At 38.7% G+C, this 17,529-nt stretch overlaps 1 protein-coding gene across 5 annotated transcripts in view; it reads left to right on the forward strand.

The window, feature by feature from the left end:
* The window catches only part of Chat (Choline acetyltransferase), a 50,150-nt gene that overhangs the window by 7,073 nt on the left and 25,548 nt on the right, over positions 1-17,529 (forward strand). For all 5 annotated transcript variants that reach the window (XM_070308974.1, XM_070308971.1, XM_070308972.1 and 2 more), the window contains one exon: positions 6,191-6,382. In XM_070308974.1, the coding sequence (XP_070165075.1) occupies positions 6,191-6,382 (192 nt within the window). The remainder of the gene's footprint in view (positions 1-6,190; positions 6,383-17,529) is intronic.

Below are 17,529 nucleotides of genomic sequence, written 5' to 3' on the forward strand. Positions count from 1 at the left end.
CGTTACATATAAATTATTTGCTGCTTTACAACATTGTCGTGAGTAGTTTGGATACTTAGCTTCTCCTTCAGGATAAATCTTCCAGGTACCGAGCCCTCCCACCAACGTCAAGGTGTACCCGTCGGGAGGGTTACATTTTATAATTTTGTAATACAATATAATATGTAATTTATTTTATAAGCGAGGGATTATATACCTACATACCTATCCCGTTTTAATATAAAAAAGTAAATAAATATACAATTTAAAATATCGAAGGATCATAACACAAAATAATAATATTTAATTTCCATTTTTGTCGTTCAATTTTTATTTGAAATAATAAATAATCACGCAGAAGAGTTGCACCGCTCGAATGACAATAAGATGATCGCGTATTCTTGACAAGAATATGTCGAGAAAAATGATAATCTCAAACATCGTACGACAATTAATCTGTTACTGCCTCAAAATATTTAACATTTTACGATGTAAATTTTATGATTTCTTTCTGTGTCTTCTTGTATTTCAAATTAATTTCGAATAATTGGGCGAAAATCGCATACAAAATCTAATATATTCATTAAAAAAATATATTATATTTAAAAATAAAATATTTAATTTGATGGTGGGAAAAATTTATTTGTGTAAATTAATTTAATATTATTATTATTATTATTATTATTATTATTATTATTATATACGAAATTTTCATATTTTAAGAAAACATTTCTTTTTTTTAAATTTGATATTTTTCAATTGCAGTTTATTAAATAATATACGACGTAAGATAATAAATGACGCGCATGTAATATGAGCTTTGTAATATTCTAATAAATAAAAATCGAGAAGCTACGTGAAAGAAATAAACACGCGAGGCTGCGTGACTTCGACGTAACGTGATGAGATTGTGCGATGTTGTGGAACGCGAATGCTATTTTTTTCCTTCAAGGCCGCGTATTTTTCACGATGTGTACGCGATCGACGTCAGCGAGGCTGCTGACGCAAATCGGGAGGACAAATTCGGGGGTGACATTCTTCCATGGGGGTCAAGTTCTCGGTCGCCTCATTAGAAACGCGAGCATAATCCCAACCCGCTACGCTCTCCAATTACTGTGTTCGCCCGTTCCTGGTTCAAATCAGGTTCAGGCTCGAGCCAATGGCGTAAACATGTTGTCGATCGCAGATAAAAGATTCAGAAATTGTTTCAAGCTATAATTATTTTTTTATTTATTTATTTATTTATTTTTTTGAAAATATTTTTCATGTCAAAAGTTTTCTAGCGATTAATTTTTATTTATCAAAACGTCAAGGAATATAATTTCTTTAAAAAATTCAAATTAATAATTCAATGATTTAAAAAAAGAATCAAATTAAATATATATGTACTTTTTTTAAGAGAAAGAGAAAGAGAGATTTTCTAAAATTTATATAATAATAATACAAAAAAATTTTCAACATTTTTATAACTAATATTCATGAAATTGGAAGAAAAAAGATTATACTTTTTCAAAAAAATTAAAGTTTACATAATGAGTTACTTTCTTTTTAGTGCTTTTTACAGGTAGTTTCACGATGTAGTCAAGTTGTTCTCTCGGATTTGCCGGAAGGGCGGCAAGCTACGCCATTGCGGCGAGGCAGAAAAACCCTCTCCGCGCCCTTCGTCAACGTACAAAGAGTTTACGCGTCGTTCACGCAAAATCCGTAATTGCTTCGCACGGTTGCACATCCCTGACTGTTTGCCAATTTGCTCGGTTTGCCGCTGTTTGCGCTACGTTGAAAATGCCGCGGCAGCGACCATTAGTATGGTGTTTCATCCCTTGAAAAGTATTTCAACTCTCCACTTTATGTAGATCATAGATTTCATCGCGTACAAAATACTCTGTATTAGCGTTAAAAATTTAAAACTATAATTTTTCTTTCATTGTCAAATACAGTTCTAATATATAATAATAGGAATTCTTGATGTCATTTTCATATAGTGGGTGTTTCAGAGAATATCTTAAAATATATTATAACTTAATCAGAATCAAAAGAGTAAAATAAGAAACTAAATTATGCAAACTTGTAATTTTTAAAATTAGCTAAAATTGCGCGAATAAAAAGAAGAGCGGTGAGATCCCGTGATATTTCTGTAAAAATATGACAAGCTGCACTTTTCAAGAATTCGATATGCGAGATGTTGAGGCAGTTAGTCTGCTTTATCACCGGCATTTCTGGGCAAACATCATTAAGTTCGCGATAGAATCGCGCTAACGAGGAAAGAAGGAGCCGTCGAGGAAGAGGCCGGGACAGGACCAGCGCCCTACGGCATCCTTTTTAACTCCATGGTAGAATATTGCGGAATGAAATCTTCGTTGCGCTTATCCGCGCTGCGGATAATCTGACTTTGATCATCGTCATTTCTCCGGAGAAATTGGCGCGAACTTTCGTGCCTTTGGCAATCGTTTCCTCCCTCTCGAGCACCGTCGAAAAACTTATTTTCTCCTTGAATTGAAGAGCAACCCCGTCAAAGAAAAAGGACATTCCCGGGAGATTATGCATCGCGCCGACTAACGAGCAAAAAAGAAACAAGCTGATTTAGTGTTGCGATATTTTCTTAATTCCTGAGAAGACAGTTCATTAATATTAGACTGGGCAAAATTATAATAAAAAAGCAAAGATCGCATCGTTGATTAACGAGAGGTTAGATGTAATAAAACTAAAAATGCAAGAAAAATTTAAATTTCGTACTCTGTTCGTAGCTGCTCTATTCGTATCTAGACAGCCTTGATCTTCAATTTCCTCCTAATTACCAACAAAGAGCTCTCGTCGATATCAACGTTAATTCATATAAATCAACTCGTTCATGTTCGGAAAGAGAAATATCACTACATTATAAATAGATTGAGATAGCAGTTACGATTCTCTCAGTCCACATAGAAATGAGTGCAGTGATAATTACGCAACGTGTATTTATGGCGATATTAATCAGTATCTGATTCCGAGCAACGCTCGGCTGATTTCGATCAAGCACCCTCGTTTGCTCGACTCGATAATAATCAATCGGACGTGGCTGCCATTCAAACGTACTGAATTCGAAATAACTGTCTGTCCACTGGTACCCACTCGTTTCCTCCCTCTCTCACTCGCCCCGTCTCCCTTTTCTTTCCTTTCTCGGATGTGTAACAATCCGTTCGATGAAATCCATTTTCGCAGCGAATTATCGACTCGTTAACTAATTTCTTGCAGTCCGTCTACGTGGAATTATTCAGTAGTAAACTAAATTGTTTTATTTCCGCCTGCTTTTAAACGTTTGTCTTTATTCTCAAAACTCTCAAGAATATCGACAATGGCAATTATTATAAAAAGTATCTTATCGTAGAGCAGAGTCGAATTTAACCGGCGCCGGCGCTGGCGTAGAAAATCAAAGCATTCGCGTTTTGCTTCATTTTATTATACATTTTTAGCCATAATCGCATTTTTATGCGTTTATAATTGTTAAAACGTAGACGTAGCGTTATTGGAATGAGTGAGACAAGATATACCATATATACTAATTAGTTCAAGAGCATTAAAATGAAATATTGTACTTTCTCTTTTTCGCATAAACTTTAAAGAAGTTTAATGTAATAACCGCAGAGTGGATTTTGTGTTAATATTACTAAACGCTTAATGGACGAAAAGTATCATTTCCAGTGTCGTATTGCGTATGCGTATGATAATACACGAAATAAAATTAAAAATTAACATCGCGCGGAGACGAAATTGTCTCCCGCAAATTTTCCGCGCATAGTTTTCTTCCTTTACGAGCGCATCTTAGGTAATGTGTATCCTCCATCACGAGAGCGACGATTCGCAATTTCCCGTGAAAGTTCCCCGGTGGACTCATGGTATGCAAACAGAAACGAGATAGGTCGAAAAAGGGGGATAAGGTGGCTGGCAGGGAGAGAAACAGGCGGGTGTGCGGCGGACTGCGGCGAGGGGAGTCTAGCAGTGGTACAGCGGGAGTGTTACTAATTGGAGGGGCACCGAGGGGAGGAAACCTTGTTATCTCTTAATTGCTACGACCCTCCGCGTTATTTTGCATCGATAAGGAGCAACTCGACTCCGTTGTTTCGCGAACCGTGTCGATCGTTCTCATCGATCTGATTATTCTCCTCGACAGGATTATTCGGCGGGATGTAACAATTCATCGTTTCGTCCTCCTCTTTTATTTATTTTTATTTTATTTTTTTTCGTCCTTGTGCTCCGCTGCGCACGATCCAGTGCGCAATGCAACACACAGAGTGATATACGTATCTCCGCAATTAAATTTTACTCTTTCTTTCAAGGTGCAAGGAATAAAAACTTTATGTTTAAAATTGTTCCAGTAATTTTTCTAAACTTTTATCGCGCCACCACGTATCGCAGTATTGTATTTTTAAATTTCGAAGCAGTTATCGAGAAAATTTTATCGCGGCCACGACAATCCCTCCTCTCCCGATATCGACTCGCAACGATCGTCGCGACAATGGACAGCAGGCGATTCGCGATTCCGTGCACGAAATGAATCCGAGGAACGCATTCTCGTAACGAGTTCGATTATCCTGCGTGGTATGAGTCAGTCGATTCCTGTTCCCGCACCTCTCTCTACGCGACGCACGCCCTCCCTCTCGTTTCATTTGGCCTTCCATATAACGGGTGTACGGATTCCCAGGAGATTTTCCGCCCCCTTTTCAAGCCTCATTGCTATGCACCGCTCGAAACTCCGCTAACGACCTTACACCCCCTCCCCCGCACCGTCGCCTCCTCTCGGCGATCCCTCCTCTGGAGGCCACCACATTCTCGTATCCGAAATCGCTCGGCCCGAAACTCCTCGCTTCTCGCGCGTGTCCCGAGCCCTTTGATCGCGGCGATCGCGCGGCAACTTGCGTCGTAACAAAAGTTTCTTGACGCGCGCGCGAATACGGTAGGATACTCAAATTTATCGGAGCAGATAATATACCGAGGGAAAGTTTTTTCTAAAGAGAGTTCGGGAATCGGTAGAATACTCGAGGAATTGAAAGTAGCACGAGTTGACATTCCGCAAAGTTGGCGTTACTTATCTTTAACTTTCTTCTTAGGTCAGATTCCGATCGATTCTTCATCACAAATTAAACAGAGCGTTAATCTTCTGAAAACGCTTATTCTTTCTAGTAAAACTGAAATAAGGTGCGATAAATTATTAATTTTCAATTTTTATAAATGTATGAATTTTCATATCACTTTATGAGACTCGGTTGAGAATATTTTTTTTCGCATTGACGAACTAATTAAAAAAAAGCTTTATAAATTGCTCAAAGGAACACGCGTACGACAAAATGGTTGGCCCAAGGGCTAATGAGTCTATAAACACGCGAATATAGTAAAAAGGGAGTAAAGTCCATTACGGAATGACACGGCGAGTCTCCTTCTTCCTCTCCCTACTTTTCTCTCACCCACGTTAGCTCGCCGGAAACACTTCAGCTGAAGGACGAGGGTGTTCGGATCGCAAAGTTGGTCTTGTTAGGCCTGCAAAAGGGGATTCCGTTCAACCAACCGTGCTAGCCTTAAGGGCCCTTACTCCACCAGAGGCACGCTTCGTTTCTCGATTGATTCTTTATTTTACAATCGCCGTGGCTCCGCAAAGGGCAACGAATACGCCGTGCAGACCGGCGCCGTCCATGACCCTTCCGTCTGCCAATTTCCGGTTGCCTTACGTCATCGTTTTCCACATCGTCTATTCGTCTCCGACGATACTGACTCTCGAATACTAATACGTTACGCGATAATAGCCAACACAGCTTGTAACATTTTTTAACTCTTAAGTAGAGAAAGAGCGACCGGCCTCTCACAAACGCTTTTCATTTTTCTCTCTGAATAGAAATTAATTTTAAAGAAAGATAAAAACACGCCAAATATATAAAAATATTCAAACTTGTATGAAATAGATAAAAGTTTAAAAAAATAAGACTATCTATGTGTGCATCTATGTGTGCTATATATGTACGGTATATGCTCCTTTTTGTGACAAATTTCATCGGTGAATAATTTTGGTAGAAAATATATGTATGCGTATATGATAGATAATAACATACTCTCTCGATACATTACTTAAATTGGAAATCTAATCTATGTTTTTCATCACATTAAATATAACGAAAGAATCGTTAAATTCGATCTTCTTTCTCTCACGGTAATCGCCTATTTCCGTCACTCGTTCGATTTGCAGAAGGAAGAGGCTCTACCGAGTCTTCCGGTTCCGGACCTCGAGACGACTTTACAGAAATACTTAGCGCAGGTCGAAGTCGTCGCGCCGAATCATCTGGAAAGAACTCGGAGTTTAGTAAGGGCCTTTCTTTCGGGTCCCGGGCCAAAACTCCAGCAACGTCTTCTGGAGCGTAGACAGAGGACGACCAACTGGGTGAGTAAACACGTTTTACATAAATAGCAATCACATATTGCGACAGCCACGCAAAGCGTGTCTCGTAATAACTTTACAGAGTAAGGGCAAAAATCGACTATATTTCATTTTCGGTTGGTAAAACAATCGATTAGAGATACTTCATTTTAGCGGAACATTATATTTCATTCCACGTCTATGCAAATCTTTCTTGAATCTTACGAGCTTTCTTCCTAAATCATCAATGCGCCGCGCCAAGATCAACTTCTCTATTCCGTAACATCGTCGAGAAGACATCGGTTCTGTCTCGGAAAGCCGAGTCAGACGGCGTAATCCCTAATACGGTCGTCGTTTTAAAACGAGGGTCTATCTGGCGAAGAGAGAGAAGAAAAAGCAGTGGATGTGGTGTGTCACGGTCATGGGAAAGAGAGAGAGAGAGAGAGAGATTCTCTCCGCGGCACCTCTAAATGGCACAACACCATTTTCGTTTCAGGCCGCGATGCCTCGGGAGAATTTACCTCCGCTACACAGGGTGTTCGCTTATCGTTCTATCGATCGCGATATCGGGGGAAAAGGAGATCCTGTCCTGATATACACACGCAGGATAAAGTAATAACGTACGCGCTTGGAATCTAAACAAGTTTTTTTTAAAAACAATGTTCGCAATGTTTCGCGAATAAAATTTGCGCGTTCAATTACGATACCGTTCTTTATAATGATATCCCGATTAAGTAAGATTACTCAAAATTAAAAAGGGAGAAAACAATTTTATTAATCTCGAAAGATTCGTTTACATTTATTCAAAATACTATGTTTCTTAATTATTCACGATTCGAAAACGATCGATAATTACTTTGACAGGACACTTTACTTACAATTAGAGATAAGTTGTGGAATTTTAAAAACCGAGAAATATAATTTATTCTATCAAAGATACAAATCAAGAAAGTTCCTCGCATGTATAAATCTCTTCAAAATTTTATCATACTTCAAAATTTTATTATAGAAATTCCAAGTGTTAATAAAGTATTAATTATTTTTATACGAAAACAGTACATAGAAAAGTATGTAATAGGATACTACACTTTGAATTTCATCGAATAAAAATGAAAATGTGTGTGATTTTCATATCTTTTAAATTGATATTATTTAAATTCTGATGATAAAAAAGTCGCATCTTATATTCCTTAACAGGAAATATGCACAAATAAATAAACACCCTGTATATCTCGAGCTGCGAGAAGCGCGCTCCTGAGACGGCAGAGTCGAGTATCCCCGCGCACGTTCCCCGTGACTTTTGCCATCCCCTTATCCCGTGCGGGCGCTCCCGTGGGATTCCCGGTTCGATGCATGCGCCGGCTATAAGCCGCGTCTCGCACCCCCCTCGTCGGGCCGTGCTCCCCCCCGTGGCACATAAATAAATAAATAAATGGATTTACGAGGGCCCCGGCGCCTCCCTCTACCTCTCGCAACGCACCGGTGAAAAGGGACGGACACGAGGGAGTCGCGCGCGCGCGCGCGCGCGCGGACTGTACCGGAACAATGCAAATATTGCCGAAGGAATAAGAAGAGGACAAGAAGGGTGACACGGAGTTACATTGTACGTAAGATTGCCGAGTAGAGAGAGACGACTATATCGGTCTAAATATGCGAATAACGTTACGCTTCGTTCCAGGGTCCGGGGATAGACTCGTTATTCTGGAAAGGTTTATTATCGGTATATGAAATATACGCGGGGTGGCGTGTCAATATGCCAAACGTATATTTTTGTGAGAAATTGCGCAAAATTTTATTGTCGGCGTAAAATATTTCGCATAAGCGGAACAAGACGCATACGTCATGTTGTCGAGAAATGACGATAAATATTTGCGAATAACGTTACGCTTTACTCGATTCCGAATAGCAGGTGGGTAATTTTCGCAGAGAAGTTTTTATTTACAGTATAAAATATCTCCGCGTGAAAGGGAGAATAAAGAAAGTGACGTGAGAAAAGTCACGTTGTACGTGTATATAAAATTTTCTAAACGACGGAGCACAATGTAACAATAGTCTGTATAATCGACATGTAACAAATAAATTTTATTTAAACAACTGGATTAAAATGTTTTTTTAATTTTTCTCTATTTAATTCTCTCATTTTTATCAGTATATTTTATTTTTTTATTTTTAAATACCTTTTTATATCTATCATTTTATATGTATACTTGGTATGGCATATATGCGTTATTAGATGTATTTTGAAATTTTTTCAAGCACTGTTTCCAAAATATATTTCATCAGAGAGAATATATTTTTCAACACATCTGCATGATGTGCGTCATAATTCATACGAATTTATTTTGAATGTTATGTCCAAAACTATTTTTGTTAAATTGCGAGTTAATTTAGCGCAATCCATCGCAATTTAATTTGAGGAATAAATTTCTTTCGCGAGAATAAAAACTGTTGCGCGATAATTTTCTCTTCAGCGTGATCTCCCACAGCGATTTATTTATTTCTTACCACTCTGAGAGCAGTCTGTCCTTCTTTCTACATTTTCTTTCTCTTTCTCTCTCCCTCTCGCGTAATTTTTCTAATTTAGCCGAACGGTCCATTCAGCATCGTGCGGGAAACGGTCGAGGCGTTCGCTCGCACAATCGTCGGCCCCCGGTTTTTCGATTTGCCGGCATACATCCGGAAATACATTCTCGTTTCTCGTTTCTTTAAGAGTCGACCTCTCGCCGACAACGAAGTCCTCCCTCCCTCCCTACCCGGACCAAAGTGTCGCGAAAAGCCAGACCGAAAGCAATTTTCTCGCCAGTGGCGGCTGTCGCACGGATTGCCGCTGCTCCTTCGATCTTGCTTTTCCTTTCACGCTATCTTTTCATTCATCTGATCGATGGGAATACTCGGCTGCGTTATTCAGTTACGCATTTCGGGCTGACGCGCGCGCCGTCTTGCAGAAGCGAGCACCGGTCAATTTAAGAGACACGCGATTCTCGGTGATATTAATCGGTCTTTTTAAAAATAATGTACATCACGCACACGAACCAGCACCCGCGCGTAGATTACGGATTTTATACCATAAAATTTATATTACAAGAAAAAATACGTCGCGCGATTGATTAATTCATTTGTGTGTGAATCTTCGCGCTTGACTTCCGCGCATCCCCTTTAAACTTGACATTTTTTTTTTCCGCGTTTGTTCTCCGGCGATAGTCGTCGGCTCCGGGGTGAGAAAGGTATAAAAGCGTAGCACGGGGCTGGGCGCCGAACCCAAAACCATGGGTTTCGTCGGAGAGTCGCGATGGTGACGGTAAGCTAATATTACGGTGCCCCGCGGCGAACTGGAAAATCTCATTGGGGCCTCCATTATTCATCCGCAAGCCCGGGCCTGCCCGTCCGTTCACTCGTCCGTCTGTCCATTCGTTGCTTCATAGTTTCCGCGGTGATAAATTCAATTCGAATTACAAACGCCCGGAATTAATCCCCCGTCACATTCGTCCCTTCTCGCGTTCTCGTCGCCACGCGGTTCGTGCAATGTAACTCGTCGAGACGATGCGATTATGAAACGTTCGTAGCTTCACCGGCATGAGTCGTTCGCGAATTCGCACATCTCCCGGAAACTAATTTCACATTTTCTCTCTATTTTCGTGGAGAGAAACCTCTTGTAAAAATTGCGAGACAACAGTTTTTTCATAATTACATCTTTTGAGTAAACATTTTTTCACAAAATAAATCACACGCATATACACGTTTTAACTCATAAATTTAGAAGCCTATAACTTTATATGTAATTATAAGAAAAGAATGTACACGCAGCATATATCTCGCTGTTGTATTTAATTTTTCTTGAAAATTAATTTGTTAGAAACTTTCTATTTTTTATAAATGATACAAAAATCATAGATATATTTTCGTTGAAAAAAACTTGAATTTAGATTAATTAAAAAAACCTACGATTAAAAAATAATGCTATAGAAGAGAGAGAGAGAGAGAGAGCGGAATATTCTGGCGAATTTATTTCAAGAACCCGTGAACAAGATATTTAAAAAATAGAAAGATATTATGAAAAAGAGAAAAAATTTTAATTATTATTGTTTGAGTGGCAATTATACATATATAATATCGTTACATCTTAATGATATTCGCGTTAAACAAGTGATATTGATCTGACACGTTCGTATACATATTTAAACGCGCATGAAAGTAGCGCGATGTCTCGCTATAAAGCAGTTAAAGTAGATGTATCCTCCGTGAACAAGAGGACGAGATAAAGAGATAGGATGGAAGAGCAGGTGGATATGATCGAGAAATATCGCGAGCACGTGCAAATGGCCGCGTGTCGGGACTCGAGAGGGATCTTCTTCTACGGGGAGAAACGACAAAGTCTCATCCCTACGTGAAGCTGGGAAAGGAGTGAAGTACGGAAAGGAAAAAGCAATAAACTTTTATGGTCGTAAGCTCTCACTTGCGCGAATGGCGGTGTCTCTCCGGTACGCGGGTACAACCGGAAAACTTGGGAAACATAATTTCACTCCATGGCTCATCAAATTGTTGATTTAAGAGGAAATACATACGTACATATATCGGCGATTGAAGAAATAATTAGACACTTAAAAATATGTGCGGAGTAAAAATTGACGAGTGATTAAAAATTGGAGAAAGGATAAGGATGAACTAAACTCTATTTCAAATTTATTTTACTGCCTAAAAGAAGAGCTATTATACATTATGTAGTCTGAGAGAAAGATATATATGTATAATAAATCGTTTCTCTCTCCGTAAACGTAAATTTAATATTTTTAAAAAATATGCAATGCAAATATATAAAATAGTACGAAATGAAAACTTTTCTCTCGATAAGTCGTGAGAAAGAAAACCGTTAATCCCCGACAAAGTTCACCGGTATTTATTACATTTATTCTCCGCGGATAAAGAAGCAAAACTTGCCGTCAAACCGAACAGTCGAGTAAAAAGAAAACTTTTTCTCAGAGACACATGAGAAGAGGAAAACGGCTGATCCCACGAAGTCGAGCGTTTACTCGAACGAGCGGATCGAAAGCTAAACCGAGCCGGTGCTTTTTCGAAAGAGGGGTGGTTCCCCGCCCCAAAGTACGTAACTTTTCTTATGAATCCCTGCGGACAGGAGAGAAAACGCGGGGTTGAACGAGGGTGGCCGTTTCACTCCGCGATCACCTCAAAAAGGAAGGGACTCGTCTCGCGTAAAAAGAAAATATTTCTCTCGTCGACGCGCGCTAGAAACGATACAAAGGATCCTAGTTGCGCTTCCTTCCTTCCTTCCTTCCTTCCTTCCTTCCTTCCTTTCATTTTCTTTTTGTCCTATTTTGGGACGGGTCAAGGATCGTCCGACGCGGTTCGGGCGATAAAGCTAAAGACTTCGAATCTATACACAACTAGGATGTATGTTCTTTTTTCGTACCTTGTATATCTTTACGTCAGCCATTTGCACTATTTTTTCTCCTACGCGAATGCCTCGTATCCTCTTGTCGCTTTTTTTTTTTTTTTTTATTAAGACGAGTTGTTAGAGCTTACGTAGTACGAATCATTATGCTCTGCGTTTTAATTAATCGCGAAATAATAGTCAATGAAATATAGAAACAATAAAAATAATAATTATATATTTGATCGCTAAATATATATAAAAAATGATGAGACTATTCAATTTAGCATTGTGGAATCATAACTATCCTATTAATTATAAAAGATCATAATTATCCTACAAGCACCATCATCATTATCGATCCTAAGCCAAAGTATCTTATTTGCAACGCGTGAGTTGATCTAAAGATGTTAATATAAAAACGCGCAAGACAACAAAATTATTGCTTACGATCCACGTTATCGGAAGGCGTGAAAAGATTAAAGACGTTTTCACGCTTTCGAGTCGTGCAAATATCGACGATGTTTGAGATTGAGTACGATTATTTGCACGCAATCCTGCGTTGTAAATCACGGCGCATAAATATTTATATACAAAACGTTCCAGAGGTACAACATTCTTTCTCAATTATGTATATATGACATTAAATTAAAAAATTACTAGCAGATGAGGTCAGGGAACTTTAAAAGCTTAATTAAATGATGAAAAATTACGTTCTACAATTAATTTCAAGTAAATTTTTATTATAATTATAGATTGCATTGCTGCATTAAAATACTTGATTTTGAAACTTTAAAAATTGCATAATCGATAACGACATATTCGTCAAGTAGTTTATAATTAAGCAAAACATGTTATATATAATTTTTGATATAAATATCCTGTATATATACCTGGCATTAATATACACAGTATATTGCGGATACATAAATTGTCGCCAGCTAGAGACACGTATGGAGATGATAAGCATACGTATTATTATGTGTCACATTTTAAAATGTTACCTGCGGTAAGGCTGCATTTCTCTTGCGGCTTTCATGCCATCGTGACGTCAAGTCCGCATAAATTTATCTTGCTTAAATTAGAAACCTAATTATAATCATTAATAATTTCTTTTATTATCCCACGGAAATCCCATCGATTGATAGTTAAAGTAAATTATTACTCAATTAAAAAAGACTGTATCTTTGAGAAAAATGTTTTAAATTTATAATGAAGAATATATATATACCTTCATAAAAGAATTATATGGAAACGTGAACAATTTCGTATAGATAATGGAAATAAATATAATATTACATTAAATTACATTTGAATTAATCCAGATGAATAGTATTGTATGTTTAACGAGTTTTAAAATCCGCACTGATTCAAATGAAACGCTCAACATGGACGATCTATCGCACGTTGGCGATGAATCCCTTGGACGGTGCGACCTCATACACCAGCCACTTGACGTAATCTTGGCAATTTAAATGTTTGTCCCCGACGCGACGCGCGCGCAGGTTCCACAGAGCGGGATCGCGTATCGCTCGGCTTAGGGACGCGCGGGTAATCCCTTGTTGAAACAGTGCTAAGCCCTTACGGATTGTCTGCGGGATCGCTACGGCGATACGACGGCAAACGACGGCCTATATCCGAAGGGCGGCAACCCCTATCCGATGTTTTCGCTCTCGCGGTTTGTCCTATTCGTTTCGCCTATTCACTATCACCGCTCGTATCATCTGTGCTTCACATCCATGCTTTTCTTGCGCTTCGTTCAATTTCAAAGTCTTAACTTTAATTATAAAGTTCTCATTAGAGAGATCGCGAAAGCTCGATATACTCGAAGCTCAAAGAGACACGGATACCGTACGGAAAAATTTTTATAAATTGTTTCCAGTTTGTTCTATCGTTTTCTTTTTTCATTCTCTTTGAGAATAAGAGAATGAAATGGAAACGAGCCCAGGAGACACGAACGAGCGGCGGGAACAATGTTTCGAGTATCGTTCACAAAATTGGCCGATATATCCGATACGGTGGGTAAATCGTCCCCATGCGAATAAGGGGTGCACGAAGCCAATCTCACTCGAGAGATTCACGGCTCGCGATGGACGGTAATTCGAGGCGGAGGTGAACGACTCCTGAATAATGAAAAAATCCGCAACTAATTCAAAAAGGAAACATACCATACACACAAGCAATGGACTCGGATTTGATTTTAAAGCAATTCGGAATTGAGATTTCGTGGATTCGCACGCGCAAAATAACATACGTCATATGCATTAATAATTTAAGAGAAATAATCTGATGAAAAAGAATTTATATCATTAATAATATCGGATTCAAAAACGATTGATAAATTTGCAAAATTTTAACAATTATATATATATATATATATATAAACTTTTAAAAAATAGAACAAAAAATAAAACGTGCGACTCGCGCGTAATATTTCTCATTTTCCATGTAAAACAGATTGTAAAAAGTGTCATAAATAAACTGAATGCAAATCAGTTGTACATGTAAAAGCTTTTAGAAGATACTTTAATGATGATGTCGCTGCCATTCTCAATGAAGTTGATTATGTCAAGATAATCGTCTTTTATTCAAAAGAGTCTTTTGTCAACTTGCAAAAGGGAGATTCTCGAGTCCGCTCGATGCTGATGCCGAATCTTATATTCCAGGAACACTTAAGAGTGCAAATATTTATGATGTCTTCCAGTCTGAAGAAGCGAAAAACAAAGGCTTCCTCTCTCGTAGAAGATGAAGACGAGAAAGAGGAAAACCTGTCTCTCTTTTTCTCTCTTTTCCTCTTTCTCTCTTTCCCTCTCATCGAATAGATATACCCCGCGGGATTAACCTTTAATTCTATCCCGTTTCGACAGCCCCTTCTTCGTTCTTGAAGAAGGGTCCTCGGCGTACGCGTCAAATGACTCTCCGAGTCTCGACATAGACCAGAAACAAGACCGAAATGAAATTTTCGAAATGACTTGACGAGCGGCTTCGCTTACGCTTTCGTCTCGTCGTCTTAAAAAAATATCGGGATCGAGAAAAATAAAAACAGAGAGAACATAAATTTGAAATAATATTACAATTCTTTATAGCTAAAAACGCGGTCTTTAGGGAAGTATGGTATACGATTTATCATACGATTTATATCGCACTACAAACCATCCACTGTGCTTGAATTTTAGGAAATTATACAATCTAAATCTCGGTTCGAAACTTATCACGCGACGCAATTCGAGGGACAAGTTCGTGTAAACGTGCAACCGATGAGGAAGTCCCCGGGTTCGGGCGTGTATATGCAAGAAAAGACGATGTCGGCGGAGCAGGTCAGGTGGATCGATGCAGGTTGCTTACAGCGACCCGTACACCTTCACAACTACTGTGCACGCGCAAACGGTCCTTAGCTAAAGAAGGAGAGAAAGAGAGAGAGAGAGAGAAGGAGCACTTACATATATACATAAGAAAAAAATTCTTATTTCATTTATTCGCACGTAGCAATTTTTGCGCAACATATTGCAAGCGGCTTGTTTTCGAAATCTCTATTGTCGACGGTAATTAAATTTTCCATGAATCTTTGGAAATATTCAGATCCCCGTAACGTCATTATAATTTAGGCAAGCGTTGTTATTACTTTCGCCCCATTGCCACGGTTAATAACAGAATCTCATAAATAATGGATAATGATAGCTTTATATACGTCGAACGCAAAATGGGATTACTAATCTAACGATAAGTTGTGAAATTGGCATTCGGAATACAATAATTTCTCGGTGACTTAATTTGTCAATATCAAGAAAAAAAAAAATCTACATTGTTATAAAAAGGAAACATTTATTTTTATAAAAAGAAAAAAATCTAGAATTGTAATAATTTTACAAAAATTAACCGATATATGAACCGATATGAACCGATGAAATTTTTGATATATTGCAATTAATATTTATTATTATTATTTCCGTGTTCTATCTAAAAATATAATTATATTTCTCTTCTCCGACAATAAAAGAATAAAGATCAAACATTCTTTTTGATAAGATTATTAGAGATATAAAGAAAAAAAATTATAATAATATTGCAATGTATCTCCAATGTTACTCTTCAAGACTAAAGTTATAACGGTGAAACTTTGAGTCTTTCCAGTTCATTATTTCGTCGCTATTCAAGCGACGATTCAAATGCTCAAAGACGCATATTATCATCCGCGAGGAAGTAAAGGAACGAAGGATTGATCCCGAAGAGAGAGAGAGAGAGAGAGAGAGAGAACCCATGATGATGCGCGACGAAGGTATAGGCTCGCCTCGTAGAGGTGTCCTCGATGGTGCGATGAGAGTGCGCAGAATCCGGGGTAACGATTGCAGGCAGGAGAGTACCGGAGGCGGCCATACCACGCAGGTAGGTAAGGCGAGGTAAGGCTCTCTATTTGGGTCACCGCGACCTCGTCCCAAAGGCCGGACTTGCTAGAGGTTACGACCCGCTTAAAGAGAGCCGGATCGATTCGCATCGACCGACCTCCTCGCCAACCGGATCGCTTTTGTCTAGCGATTTTGGTAAATCGGATCGAAATGGCATTTGTCGCTCCTGAAATCCACCGCAGCATCAAACGAATTTGTACGAGATGCTTGTTTATTCGCAGTAGATATGAATATATATATATATTATATTCTGAGAGAGCGTGTAGTTTCTTATCTAAATGTATCTCTCATCTGATATTGCGTGGTCAGGCAAACAAAAGTTGAAATCGAACAATCATACTTAGTTAACATCGAGAGAGAACTTCACCTCATTTTTTATTGACACTGACGTATAATGTTTATATTACGTTCTCAAAACGATACGGCAGCATGCATTTTTAGATGCATCACATTCGCATCTGATATTATTACATCATCACCTGCGTCATAGGAAGAATGAAGCAAATTTTTTCGCAAGATTTGCAAAATAGATCAAATTCTGAATTTCCATACGTGATTAAATTTAATATCGGTATTTTCTCCATATTTTCTTGATAACTTAAGAATAGGGAAAATTATCTTTACGTAACGGTGAAAACAAAGAATATAGACACGTCGAATAAAAGAGCTTATATTAGAGAGGACTTGCAAAGTTTTCGATTGCGAAAGTTACAGATCGAGCTTATACAAGGATCTGGTAAGGGAATTTCCCCGAATCCGCAAAGCGTCCAACTAAAACCTAACTACATCTCCCGTGTGGCCTTCCCCTCTTTTATGCATTCCTTTTTTCCTCGCGTGCGAAGAAAGAAACGCGAGAGATGACGCGGGAAAAGGGACGGCGGAGGATGGAGGGAAAATTAATTCGATATTTTCCAAAGCCGCGGGGGACTCGTACCGAGATTGAGAACGTACGCTTAGTTAATCCCGCGGTCGCGAGGAACTTCCTGATCCCGTTTTCTTCGCGGATCAACGGATTCCCCTATGCGCGCGATCCGTCGAAGTCTCCTCGTCGAGGTCTCCGCAATCTGGCTTCCTATCCCTACGGCCGGGATCGATCCCGCTTTCTGCCTGCAAACGCGAGATCCCGCGAATTTCTCATCAAGACTTGTATGAGCTACACGTCTGTACGAAAAAAAAAAAAAAAAAAAAAAATTATATACGCACTCTTAATTATTTATCGCGTTCGAAAGCAAAAGTATGTGTAGAATTTTCCACAAAGTTGTTTATACTCAAAAAAAGTAATTATTAAGATGTTATTGTATACAATAGCTATCAATCTCTACATGTGAAAAATCTTTTCAGATCTCCATCTTTTCATTTAAATAGCTAAAAAACGAAGCAAC

Source organism: Polyergus mexicanus, unplaced genomic scaffold, assembly GCF_030449975.1.
Source record: "Polyergus mexicanus isolate NDT 795.1 unplaced genomic scaffold, iyPolMexi1.0 SCAF_16, whole genome shotgun sequence".
Lineage (NCBI taxonomy): Eukaryota > Metazoa > Arthropoda > Insecta > Hymenoptera > Formicidae > Polyergus > Polyergus mexicanus.